The sequence below is a fragment of the Ostrea edulis genome, chromosome 7 (assembly GCF_947568905.1).
Source record: "Ostrea edulis chromosome 7, xbOstEdul1.1, whole genome shotgun sequence".
In the NCBI taxonomy this organism is placed as follows: Eukaryota; Metazoa; Mollusca; class Bivalvia; order Ostreida; family Ostreidae; genus Ostrea; species Ostrea edulis.
Genome location: NC_079170.1, coordinates 11,705,502 through 11,719,173, shown reverse-complemented (window position 1 = coordinate 11,719,173; position 13,672 = coordinate 11,705,502). Strand labels below are relative to the sequence as shown.

The following is a 13,672-nucleotide window of genomic DNA, read 5'->3' as shown; positions in this document are numbered from 1 at the left end:
ATGATACTAAAATCTTAGGTGATAATATTTGATAAAAACTCGTACCGTCGTGACTTATTTACTTAAAATCACCACGCTAAAAAGTTTTCTTTCAACTACATTTAGATTCAATAGCATGATCGTGTTTTACTGTCTACCAGAATCTGACGGCTATGTGACAAGGAATGTCAATACGAAAATTCATACCATGTCCATCTCTACGGCCAATAATTTAAATAGTTTTAATGATTAATGGAAAAGTAACTTCGAATGCTATTAATATTCCTTTCCATATCAGTAAAGAACCGAGAAATATAGATCTAATTACTTCTTGACTAACAGTTAGTCCAAAGTAGCTTTGGCCATATATATGAATAGAAATAGGCATATTAGAAATCAAGAAGCATGCACAGTATAAATAATATGCTCCTAATGCATTTTTGATATTTCAATTCTATGACAATAAAACATGGTAATAAGTGTAAGTTGGTATCACTATCCTTTAGGGGTAGACTTTCAGATAAATGTCGAAGAAAATAACCATTAGTAATTTTTATCCTCATTTTGTTGACACAAATTTTAAATCATATTTTCATAACAATGGTGTCATAAGGAATTCTAAAGGACTAATGTCGCTGTACTTTATATTCAAAATTCAAAAATCGAGGAAAGATACATGTTTGGCATGTTTTATAAATCAGTATTAACAGCAAATTCAAGTACACATGTAAGTGTTTTTTTAGAAGAGTAATTAGCTAGTGGGGTCACTTTGTGACCGGGAAGTCATTGACAGTAATTACCCCGTCGCCAAAAGCTTGGCATGTAGAATAATAAGTCCCTCGTAGTGTTGGCAATATAAAAAAACCTCATTGCTAACATCCAGTGATCCTGCACCTGTGTCAATCTGTGCCACTACAGCTGCAACATGAGTAAATGGAATATCCAAAAGGCATTAAGCAAATAAACCACGAGTAAAAACATTTGCATGTTATTAGAGTAATGTACGTATCACTTCATGTAGTTGAAATTCATTTTAAGGAAGCAACATTTAATCCCAATCTATATGCAGTTTTTTTTAAGAATTTAAGAAACCGTGAATATTATTTTCTATAACCTTTCTTTAATGCACGATGCTTTTTTTTAAAAAAAATGGGTGGGGCTTACAGTGATTCGAATCCATGAATTTACGCACCCACGAATGTGTCTATAATTGGGGAAATGCGAAAATTGCAATCCGTGAAATTTTCCCCCTAAACAGTATTATATTATATATTTTCTTAACAAAAGTATAACTGTTGCAAGTCGTCACTTCAGCTTCCTGTAATTTATTAAAGTTTCTTTGATAACAACAACGCATCATTTAAGGCATTCTCATTGTTTGCTCTCCCCATCTTCAAAATTAGATCTTATTATTTTTTCAGAATGTTGTAGTCATAACTTTGTTGTTCCTCTTTCGACTTTGAATAAGTGTATACATCGTGTATAATCGGATGGATACCCGAATACATCCTTGGATCAAGAATATTTAAGTTGGTCGAGACATCATCATTTTTTGACTGAAAACAAAGAAAAGGAAGACTGAACTTTAAAAAAACAATTAACACCATTACAAAGAGATCATCAGTAAAACATTCAATAAACTCAAACCATAACCTAAATTCTAATTATAATTTCATTTCATACAAGTATAATAGTTATTCCGATTGGTATTCAACACTAAGAATATGACGTCATAAAATGACAAACAATTTGATTTGATAATGTTTTGTTTAAGAATTGGGCAATTTGGTTATCAGAGATTAAAATCAAACTGTAGAGGAAGGCATCTAGATATACACAATGAAAAGCTCTTCCCATTTCACTCATTCATTTCAATGTGAGACTGTAATTCTGATGGAGGAATGACATGAGATGTAGTATCGAACAATATATTTTTAGATCCCTTGCACTCATTAGATTATGGATATTAAGAAAGATAAGGTCAAGTTTACCACCTTTGTCTATGAATACTTGAAAGGTCTAACCTTAGATTTTAAATTGTTACAGAAAAACAAGCAAATCGTAAACGTTCCAATGCTTCTTAAACCTAGTATACACATATGTCTCACTGAATATAAAGAAACGTGTGTGAAATACGGATCCACAATGATTGGTTCTGGCTTTACAGTCTTTAATTCCATTATTTTATTTTCATTGACTTTTGCAACGTACAAAAGGCTGCCAAAACTTGCAATGAAATACTTAGAAATAACAGGCTAAGATAATATTTAACATTGACGTACATTTAGTTTATTGATTTCCTGTGTTTTAAAAGTTAAAATGGCTGTGAAAAGTTGTAATGAAATGCTCAGGAATAGAAACAAGGTGAAGATAACGAACAGTGATCAATCTCATTACTCCTATAAGCAATACAAAATAGATAGTTGGGCATACACGGACCCCTGGACACCCCAGAGGTGGGATCAGGTGCTTAGTAGGAGTAAGCATCCCCTGTTGACCGGTCACACCCGCCGTGAGCCCTATATCTTGATCAGGTAAACAGAGTTTAATAGGCTAATATAATATCTTATACTGCCGTATCTTTAGTTTATCAATTACCTGTGGTGATATTTCATTGAAGATTTTTGTTTTGTTTTACTCTCTGGTTACCAGGAATTTCAGTAATATTGCTTTAATCATATCAGGATTTACCTCTTCCTCTTGCAAATTTGAAATATCCGTATAAACCCCAGTTAGATATATGTCAGTCCTACTGTGGCACTTCTCAGTTTTAACATATTTAGACGATGTGGAATATCCGGTGTTCCTACATAGCATAATGAAGATAGATTAATTAGGATATGCATTCATGTATTATACGATTGTGCAGAAATGAAAATTACAGAGAAATCAATCTGATAAACACCACAGATAATAAACAAATAACGATTAAAGCAAACGCGGTTGCAACGTTTGGTATGCCATATAATTATTCAAAATCATACCATGAGTTGTCAAAGATTAGTTTGTAAGGTTTATCAATATACAACTATATATTAAACGAACCTGGCGTTAACGAATCATGAAATATAGATCTAATCTCTTCTTGATGAAAAATCTTATCCAAATAGGCGTTTTTCAAATATATATATATATATATATATATCTACTTTCTTCTCTCTATATAAACTTCTCAGCACTTGCATTCATTTTTCTATAATGACACAATTGCTAAGTCTGTAACCGCAAATGTTACTCAGAATTAGTTCGGAGTGAACACTTCAAATATACTAGCATTGTTAAGACTATATGTAGTTAATATTGCTAAAATGATTAAAATTTAGTGATCACTTAAATTATTCAAAATTAAAATCAATGAAATGTGATTACTTTATTTTCATTATTCTTTTAAATTAAATTATAATCATCGTACATAATTGTGCAAAATACAGATAACACAACTGTTTGAAATCTATATTTATCTGTACAGGCGTCAATGTACAAGGAAAGACAACTCTTCATATACATGTACCGGAAGTTGAAGCGTGCGTAAATAACAAAACTGAGAATTTGCCTCAGATCCAAATCCGTTCACCTTGACCATGAAGAGATCTAAAATACTGTTCAATTCTTATATTTATATTCATTTACATTTATATTAATTGAATATAAACCGCATCTTTATATTGCCTCTATCGCAGAAAAGTAATTCGTGATTTTTTCCTTATTTTGTGTATACCAATCCAACATAACATTTTCACAACAATGTTGGCATCAATGAATTTTGAAAATAATTGATGTTGCTGCACTTTATAATAAAACAAATTAAAACAATTGAGGAAAGATACATTTAAACATTTCAAACATGTTTCATAAAAAAAATGTCAAGAAGTTAATGTATATATCTAAGAGTTTTCGAGAAGGGCTAACGGTTACGGAGTTCACTTTGTGACCGGAAGGTCGTGGACAGTAATTGCTCCTTCGCCTAACACTAGGCATTTAGGAGTGAGATCTTAAGTTGAGGCTCTTTGGATGATACATCAAAACTAAAATTCCATTTATAGTTGGTAATATAACAAACAATGATTGTTACTACCCTGGTGATCCTGCGCAAGTATAAATATTCAGCACTACACTTGCAGCTGTTGACGTCTTAATACGAGTAAATAAGATATCCACCGGACGTTAAACAAATAAACATAGAAACAAAAACCGCTGCAGGACATTAGAATAATCTAAGCATTCTTTCAAGCACTTCAAATTAATTTTAAGGAAATGAATTTTAATCCCAATCCGGATGTTGTCCTTTAACAGGGCGTTTCATTGAATAACGTGGCATCTTCTCTCTTTTCCAAACAGAAGTATAATTGTTGCATGTCTTCGCTTTGTTTTTTTGTAAGGAGTGACTGTTCACCCGATGTCAATAACGCATCGTTTAAGGTCTTTTCATTTTCTGCTTTTCCTATACTCAGCATTCCCTCATCTAATCCTTGAAGAATGTTGTAAACATCACTCTTCTGTTCCTCCTCGGGCCTTGAATAATTGTATAGATCGGGTATAACCGGATCGATACCACAACACATCCCTGGATCAAGAATTGAGGTATCATCATTGCTGGACTGAAATCAAAGGCAAACTAAGGAAGTTCGAATTCGAAAAACTAATCTACATTATAAGGTGAGCCGCATTAAAATATTCAAACGATGCGTTAAATTTTAATTATGGTATCTGAAGACTTCATGTTATATCATAAAATCCTAATACAATTCTTGAGATTACTATTTAACACTTTGAATATGACGTCATAATAATAACCACACGTTAGATTTGTTTATGTTTTGTTCAGGAATCGGGCGCTTTGGGTATGAAAGATTTAGATCAAACTGTAGTGGAAGACGTACATGTGTATACTATTATACACACTCTTCCTATTCTACATTTATTTTGACATGGGACTTTCATTTTGGTGGAGAAATGATTTGATATGTGGTATGGGATAAGATATTGTTTAGATTCATTATATTTATTACAAACTGGGTGTTAGGTAAGGCAGATAACGTAGATTTTACCAACTGCATTTCTGAATACTAAAAAAGGTTCTAAACAACTAAAGAAAAGAAACAAAAATTAATTGTTCAGATTCTTTCTCAAATCTAATATGCACAGATATGTCACTGGGTATGACGTAGTAACAGAGAACACAGCACTTGCTAGTATAGAAATTGGCTTTAAAGTCTCTAACCCCGTTATTCTTTTTTGACAACTAGTATCAAAGGAACATTTAGCTTTAGTATTTCAAAGTCAAGAAAGGGAATAACATCTTGCAATAAAATACATAGTAATATTTGGTGGGCTAAGATAATATCGATCTTTGCAATATATTTAGTTTATTTTCTTAGCGGAGGGGGTCATTTCATTGCATGGTTTTCATTTTACTCACTGCCGGAATTTCAGTAATATGTTTTTAATAATATTAGGATTTACCTCTTCTCCTTGCAAATTTGAAATGTCCGTATAGACTGCATTTAAATATCCAGCATTGGTAACGTGGGAGTCCTCGGTCTGCACAGATATAGAAGTTATAGAGTGTCTGGTGTTCCTATGTTGAAAAGAAACTAATTAACCCATACATTCACCTTGTATATGATTCTACGGAAGACATGGATATTGCAAAGTGAGATCAATCTCACAAGCAGTATACAATTGTGAATTGGGGAAACACTGGCCTTGGAAACACCAAAGGTGTAATAGATGTCTAGGACGAGTAAGCACACTCTGCTGACCGGTCACACCCGCTATGAGCCCTCTATGTTGATCAAGTAAACAAGGTAGGCCATGAACAAAATCGGTATCTGAAGAACGACCTTCCAATTATCATTAAATACTTCAAATAGCATTTGTCCCAATGACAAAGTGTATTTGCAAATTATAACGACCATAGAATTTGTAAAATCCTGACTTCAACCTAATCTCTTTGTATTTTGCCTCGATTTAAAAAGAATGTGATGCTTTGGTATGTCAAGGGTCCGTGTTTTTCCTTCTCTTGTTTTATGTATTCGTTATACCGTTTGTTGTCTTCATTTGTTATTGTGGGAGACTCTATGGTGTATTTTATTTCTAGTTCGTTGGGATATGTCGAATTGAAATATGATTGAAAATAAAAATTGATAATACATATAGCGTATAGTTTATATATGACTTCAAATATGAGATGATCTCAATGAGCGGTTTGTGAATAGCGAATATCGGAGATAGCGACCAGTCTGTTAAAATGGGAAACCTTTGACAATGTATGGATGTTATACGTGACAGACCGTTATTGGTAGGATTACTTGATATTCTAACTATATCTAAACACATGGAATCTTCAATATTCCTTATTTTAATCTATTTTCATGTTTGCTTCATCTATGATGGCATATTTCTAACCATCGACATGTTTTTATCAATGTTCATGTTCAAAATAAGGTGAAAGAATAGAATTCCTCTTTTCAAAGTTCCACACCACATTACAAACCGTCAAACAGATCTCATTGCTCCATAGTAAACGAACAAAAAACCGTAAACATTATTAGCTGGCATGTGAATACCGATAGGACTATCCCACCTCCCTACAGTGTATATACGATTGGAGTTTAAAGAGATGATGCAAGATGATCGGAATATTGGATAAGAGAAAACGATACACAAAACGGACTGCAAATACAAGTAAGGGGGATCATCCATGCATTTAAGATGTTGGGACAGGTATTCCAGATCATCAGAAACAAGACGCTTTGCATATAAAAATTGATTAGTCGTTTGTGAAAATTAAGCAGTAGGTTAAAAAAAACGAAAGACACAAGACCTTTCATTCATTACGCATGTAAAACATGTCCAAATGGGGTACACATACAGACGATATTAGATACTTGATGACAAAAATGAATCACCATTGCCTTGATAGCTCCCGTGTGAGTACTCGTACATTTGGTGGGTAGGATATCCTAAAGTCATCAACTGACAAGTGGGGATTTTTTATGTAGAATCCGTGTATTTGATCAAATGTTATCAATGTGAAAGAAAAAATGAAAAGAAATAATTTCATTTGCCCCACTACGAGTGAAAATTCAAACATGTCGATATGAGGAAAATATACCAGTAGGAAGTAGATAGAGTTTATGAAGAGATGGAGCAATCTAGAAATGTTGAGATCTTTGAAGAGACTAGTAAATACCCATAACCCCCGGAGGTGGTGCCTCGTATTCAATGGTCGGGCTACAAATGCTGATCGGTTTAGATAAGGAACTGAAATTACATCTACCTCTAATGAACCCTTGATGGAACGATATTTGGAGCATCAGGAAAAAGTAGTAAACATACGTGTCTTGCCATAGAATGTCAAAAGCCATGGTGAAAGATTATGGCTACATCGATATCGATAGAATATGTGAAATGAAAAGCGGAAACAAGAGGCAGTACTCCCAGCGAACCAGATGCGACTCAATGGACGTAATTACGGCTAGATAGAGAAAAAGTTAACGGGCGTCAACGTCATCAGAAGTTTGCAAACTTGAATATATCGCCGTTTTATTGAACAATTGGAAGAAGCACCATGTTTCTTGCAGATATCTTGACTCTACATTGGTTCTGTAGAATTGCAGTCAATTTGATCGTTCTGGTTTGCTTAGGTGGAGTATATAAGGCTGGTTTTCATTTTTCGTGAACCTTATCTGAAAGAATGTTTCTAATTTCTAAAACAGAATATGCCTTTTACAATATTGATTTTTCTAAAGTTACCATCGTTTGCGAATCCAATCTCTCAAAAAGAAAATTATACTGGAAACCATTACTCCGGCCAGGAACGCTGCTAATAACATAGACCATCCTCTTCCGCTTAAATTTGTTTGGCTTCTTTCAGTATGTCCACGCCTTTCTATATATTAAAGTATAATATCATTACGAAATTCAGACTGAAAACCGGACATTGATATTTATAATGTTGGATATATACTAGCTCCAACCGAAGTCATTTTTATTGTTCCATTGAATCTTATTTTTTTTTCTAATGTTATATAATATAAACTAATTTTTTTAAAAGAAAAATATTGCTATCGTTTGCATCTACTAAACATGGCAATTTTCGAGTTACTATATAGCTATGAAAAACTTGTATGCACAGGAAAACAAATCCGGTATTACCTTCATCACCCGAACTGGTGACACAATCCTTGGATTCCATCGTAGCATACTTATATATACAGGTTGGACTTAATGTATCGGTGTCAATTCTTTCCCTTGGATTGGGATCCGTTTCTCTTTTAAATGTTAAATTACAGAGAATGTTAATACATTGTGAACTTCCTTCAGTTTTCATACAAAAGAATATACTCTCATCGTTTGGGTTGGTATACACGTTGCAACTGCTACTGTAATTTTCCTTTCGGCAGGCCTCCATAATTCTCGATACATTATCTGAAAATATACACCGTTTGATTAACTACATTTCAAGTTTCTAAGCAAATCACTTCGCAGATATAAAGTTCTTTTCAGCTCATTTCTACATCATTGTAAAACATCAATGCTTTGATATGTTGGTTAATACTGTGCTAATTTTAATGGTATCAAACATTTTTCTTTCCCCAATATATAGGTTTGTAAATACTAAGTATGTAGGTAGGTCTACTGATACAGCAGGAAAAAAAATAGTACGTAATCTGCGCCGCGTTCAAAAGTATAATCCACTGTAAGTCTCTAACAAGATAACTTAATTTGTATATGTGCTACGTTAACATCACGTTAGCACTGTGTGCTTGAGATAAACCGGGATCTTATACAGTGTTTTATCTCATACATGTGGTGTATATTGCAAGTGAGATAAAGCATTAGCTTTATCACACGCCCGTTTGATAAGGCACTTCCGGTCCGAACTACGTTTGACACTGTCCCCGCTTGGATGACATATGTTCTGTGTTTATGCATATCGATGCATGAAATAAAGCTTCTAGCTTATTATTCTGTATTTCCTTAGAATTTCTTTTATAGCAAAATTACATTGCCCCCGCTGACATATAATGCAAGTTACCGATCAATATAACTACTGAAAAATTACGATAAGAAAACAAAGATATGTCCGCACTAGCATCAATAGGAAGGAATCAACCGCCTACGGAACAAGCCTAATCCAAAGTACCTCGACCTGTTGCGGTACCAAGCATTCACAAGCACAGTCTCTTTTCTTTTGGAGCCATATTGGATGTAAAAAAAAATTCAACATCTTTATTTACTTAAGTGCCCCAGGATTTCTTCTCGCCCTCAGATCCAACGAAACCACGTGAATAAAATCCAAATACACCAAACACGTCTACTTTTCATTGTAAATTGTGGAGCATTTTAATAACGCTGCATTCAAATATTATTTTCATTCATCGTTGTTGCACATTCAAACAGACAGCGATTTCAAACTTTTATCAGGAGGTCAAGCCTACATCCAAAAATATAAATACTCGGTGAATAGTTGTTATTTTGTTGGAATGGCAAAACCATTATTGATTATAAACTATAATCTCTTCTAAAACAATTTTCATCCATGGTTTCTTTCATACAAAATGCCCTTTGTAATATACATGAATCGATTACAAGCGCACTGTTTTTTTCCCACGTAAGGAAGATTAAGTACGATGCCTGAGTCACAGATTCAAAACAAATTCAATCAGCTGTTTCTACCATACTAGGGATCATCTCAAAATGAAGCAAAAAGAAGGCATATGAGATAAATGGAACATCAATAATGGCGTATTTTGATATTTTGGTTGGTCCAACTCGTTCATATGGTGTATTTATTAATTTATTAATTAAACCAAGCTCCCATCATTATCTGATAGAAGTATATAAAGCGCATTGATTTCCATTGATTGAAGTTAAAACTGATAAATTATCAAATATGATATATAGGCCATCGTATTTTTAGGATGTAATACATTAACAAAATTACATGTATATATCAACGTCAGAAAATTGCAATTTTCCTTAAACAGCATGATCAAAATTTCTCAAAACTGTTTATAACGGTGTAGTAATATTCATAACAATTTAATGAAACTGTTTCTTTACAAAAATATACAAAATGCCCGTAAAAAAAGAAACCCAATCGCATAATGGACTTGATCAAGTATTAGCAGAAAACAGAGTTGTTGCCCTTGGATTCAAAATTTTGAAAGATATCGTTGATAATTCATATATAACTTAGACCTTTGAGGTATTTCATGTTTAAGATTTTTTTACAATAAGTATCAGAAGAGACTCCAACAAAACTTCTGTTACTATCATGCATGAATTTAGATACGCCAATTACTAGATACGAACTCTTCTGTGTAGGATGTGCATTTAGTGGAACTTTGAATGACTGAGTGGGACAGAGTGGACCTGAAGTCAGCGAGGAAGACGATGAAATGTATTAAAAGCGGTTTCTCTTTTAATATGTAAATGTGGGAAGTACTAAATACTATCGAAAGAAATGTTTTACTAAAGTCGAATCATAAAAACAATGTCATATTTGCAAGTAATATTTTAGATATGGACTTATAGGCAACGAAATAACGTGATATGATAAGAATTCTATGTCTTTAATTACTCCCTAAATACTTATAACTTACTTAGTTTGTGTATCAGTCGAATTTGGGTGATCTAACAGTGTATGAGAAACTTACTGAGTAAATTCACTTACGCAGTGACGAATAGTAGTTCCACTCCCGAGTGTAAACAAACTGTTTCGCACCTCACTATCGACGATAGTTATCCAAAGGGAAATAACTCGGGTGTATCTCGAAACCGGCGTATTGCTTTTCCAAATTCTGATTACGTCACAGATGGGTGGAATAACTTTAAAGAAATACAGATTTTTCAAAAGTCTCAATATAATCGTTTTACATACCAACCAAGCTACCACAGTCCTCATTGGTCGTTGTGAAGTTCAATTTCTGGCAATATTGTTGAATCCTACAAATTAGAATAAATACGAATAATTCGAGTTTAAAATCAATGATTTAATTTTCTGATCAATTGTGACTTTTCCTTATTTTCCTTAACTTTAACACAGAAACAAACACAATCTAGTCGTGAATACGGGGAAGCGAATATTAAATATCATGTAATGGTTTCTTCTTTGTAATTGTATATGAAATATTCGAAATTTCCTACTGAGATGTACAGGGGAGCATAGAAATAAAAATTCTATTGTTTATAATCAGTAACGGAAAACCTTCAGCTAAACACGACTGATGAATGGAAAGTGAAAATAATTCTTTGACTTACCTATACTTTACTACAGTTGACATTTGTGCAGTAGACTCTGAACTGTAAACCAATGACACCCCCATGATGAAGACCATGCACAGTGTGCAAACTATATAAAATGAACAGCGCAAATGATTATTTTGTTATTGCTTCTAAAGAATATGCACTTGATTTACTGATATGAAAGAAAAGAATTACTGTAAATGTGTTCTAAAAATCTGAGCTCATGCCTTATTTGATGCATTTGTGGATCAATATAGAAGATTTTAAAGGAAATCAACAGATGTGAAGTACCGATAAAAATGAAAGTTTACCAGGCACGTACAATTATCCGGAGATACTTATTATTTTACAATGGCGATTATTTATTATTTTGTAATATTGTATCCGCCGCACTATTTTGAACAGTAGTAGTGAACAAAAACAATTTAGGTTTGAAAGGTTTGGTATGATAATAAAATAGTAAAAGACTACATACCCCGTTTCCTTCAATTAAGAAAATGGAGTCTGACAAATATTTCTTTTAAGACTGACGAAGTATAAGATTTGCATGTCCAAAAGATGAAAACTGAAGAGTTAAGATAGCGAACAGTAATCAATCTAAAATATCCTGTCAAGAATACAAAATTAAGAGAAGGACATATACGGATCCCTTGACAGGAACCAGGTGCATAGGATGAATAAACGAGTAATCGTCTCCTGTCGGCCGGTCTCACCCGCGTGAACTCTACATATTGATCTGGTAAACAAAATAGTCCGTAATCAAAATCAGTATGTAAAGAACGGTCTAACAATAGGTATGAATCCAGGTAAGAATAGGTCCTCAGTATGCCTTGTTTGTTGTAAGAGGAGACTAAATGGGGCGTTCCTTCAAATGAAACCGAAAAAACCGAAGTCGGGTGTCAAAGAGAAGGACACACACAATGTTTGTGTGTGTGTGCCTTTCTCTTAAAATGAGTTATATTTATAAAAAGATGAATATTGACCCCACAATTTGATCGTTGCACATCTCCTTCCACATACACAAACCTCTCCCTCTATTAATTATGACTTATGACTTTGATTAACTATTTCTGGAAAAAAAGATTTAAGGTCCGATAATAATTACCATACACAAATTAAAAGCCTTCACGACCTTTGACCTTTCGATTTGAAATCTGTAGCGGTCATCTACTACTGAAAACCATTTTTTCTATGAAGGTTAATGATATTCTAGTCATCAGTCGAACAAAAGGGGTAACATTATATCTATTAACTTACCGTCAGACCATCTACTCTACCGAGGGGTATCTAAAATTTTCAAGGTGATTTTATTTTATTTGGAAATGAGACCTTCATCCTTTGATTTTTCATAACCCATCTATATATAAATATGTGTATAAAATGTGTTAGTTACAGATTGGCCAATAGGCGTATCGGTATGAATATTCATAATATGTTATATAAATCTTACCTGGAATAATATGACAATGAAACAGTTCCATGTCTATCCAAGTTCCTGACCTAACTTTTATCCCTCTCTGAATCAAATCCACTGTGGAGAATGAACTGTAACATTTATTTTTTCATTTATTTCCCTTAAAAACATCACATGTAAATTCTGCATTTTTGAAAATTTCAAGTGTCATTAACAACTGAATACTTCCTCACAATACAACACTCATTTAATAGTTTCAAGGATTATCGTGTTTTTATGCGTAATGCAAAATGAAGATTCGTATAAGACTAGATATTTGGACAGTAAGTCGTGTATTTTGTCTATATTTATCAGATGATAATGTATACTTTAGGGGATATGTTTACTCCTCCTAGGCACCTGATCCCACCTTTGATGTGTCCAGGGGTCCGTGTTTGTCCAACTATCGATTTTGTATTGCTTATATGAGTTATGAGATTGATCACTGTTCGTTATCTTCACCTGTATACTACATATACATGTAATATTAAGGTTAACATTCATAGAAAAGACACATTTAAGTCTTCCAGTGGTCCAAAGCCCACATGTCCTTTGAGATGTCCAAGTTTTCGATTTGAGGTTAACAAATTGTGTAAGAATGTTGTAGTAACCGAGTGTGTATTTACTGTGGAAAGAATATCCATGTTTCATAATAAGTTTATTAAATAATTCATCTTCATACTGACTGTCATGGAGCGTTATAGCGATTGCCTGACTTGGATATCTGGAAACGTAGATTTCCTTCTGACAAATAAGATAAGATAAGATAAGATATTCTTTATTTCCTCCGACTTAATGGAGAGTTTGTGGAAATTACATGTATCAAACATAGAACATATTTACATAGTGGAGAATATAAGTAACATGTCTATAATATATATAACCATATATTTAGGTAACAAATCATCTAGAACTTTCGGCAATCTACAATAAAGCAACTTCTTATTCTGTATATTATCGTTGCAACACACAGCATTATTTCTT

The 13,672-nt window shown here is 33.3% G+C and overlaps 1 protein-coding gene across 1 annotated transcript; it reads right to left on the bottom strand.

Moving 5' to 3' along the window:
• Nucleotides 1-3,752: 3,752 nt before the first annotated feature.
• Nucleotides 3,753-12,793, bottom strand: LOC125672666 (uncharacterized). The gene is made up of 7 exons (XM_048908867.2): nt 12,686-12,793; nt 11,251-11,341; nt 10,871-10,935; nt 8,140-8,412; nt 7,738-7,873; nt 5,443-5,557; nt 3,753-4,577 (listed from the first exon to the last, which is right to left on the bottom strand). Exons 1-7 carry the CDS (start codon nt 12,714-12,716, stop codon nt 4,266-4,268), a joined length of 1,023 nt encoding a protein of 340 aa, XP_048764824.2. The 5' UTR covers nt 12,717-12,793; the 3' UTR covers nt 3,753-4,265.
• Nucleotides 12,794-13,672: the final 879 nt, after the last annotated feature.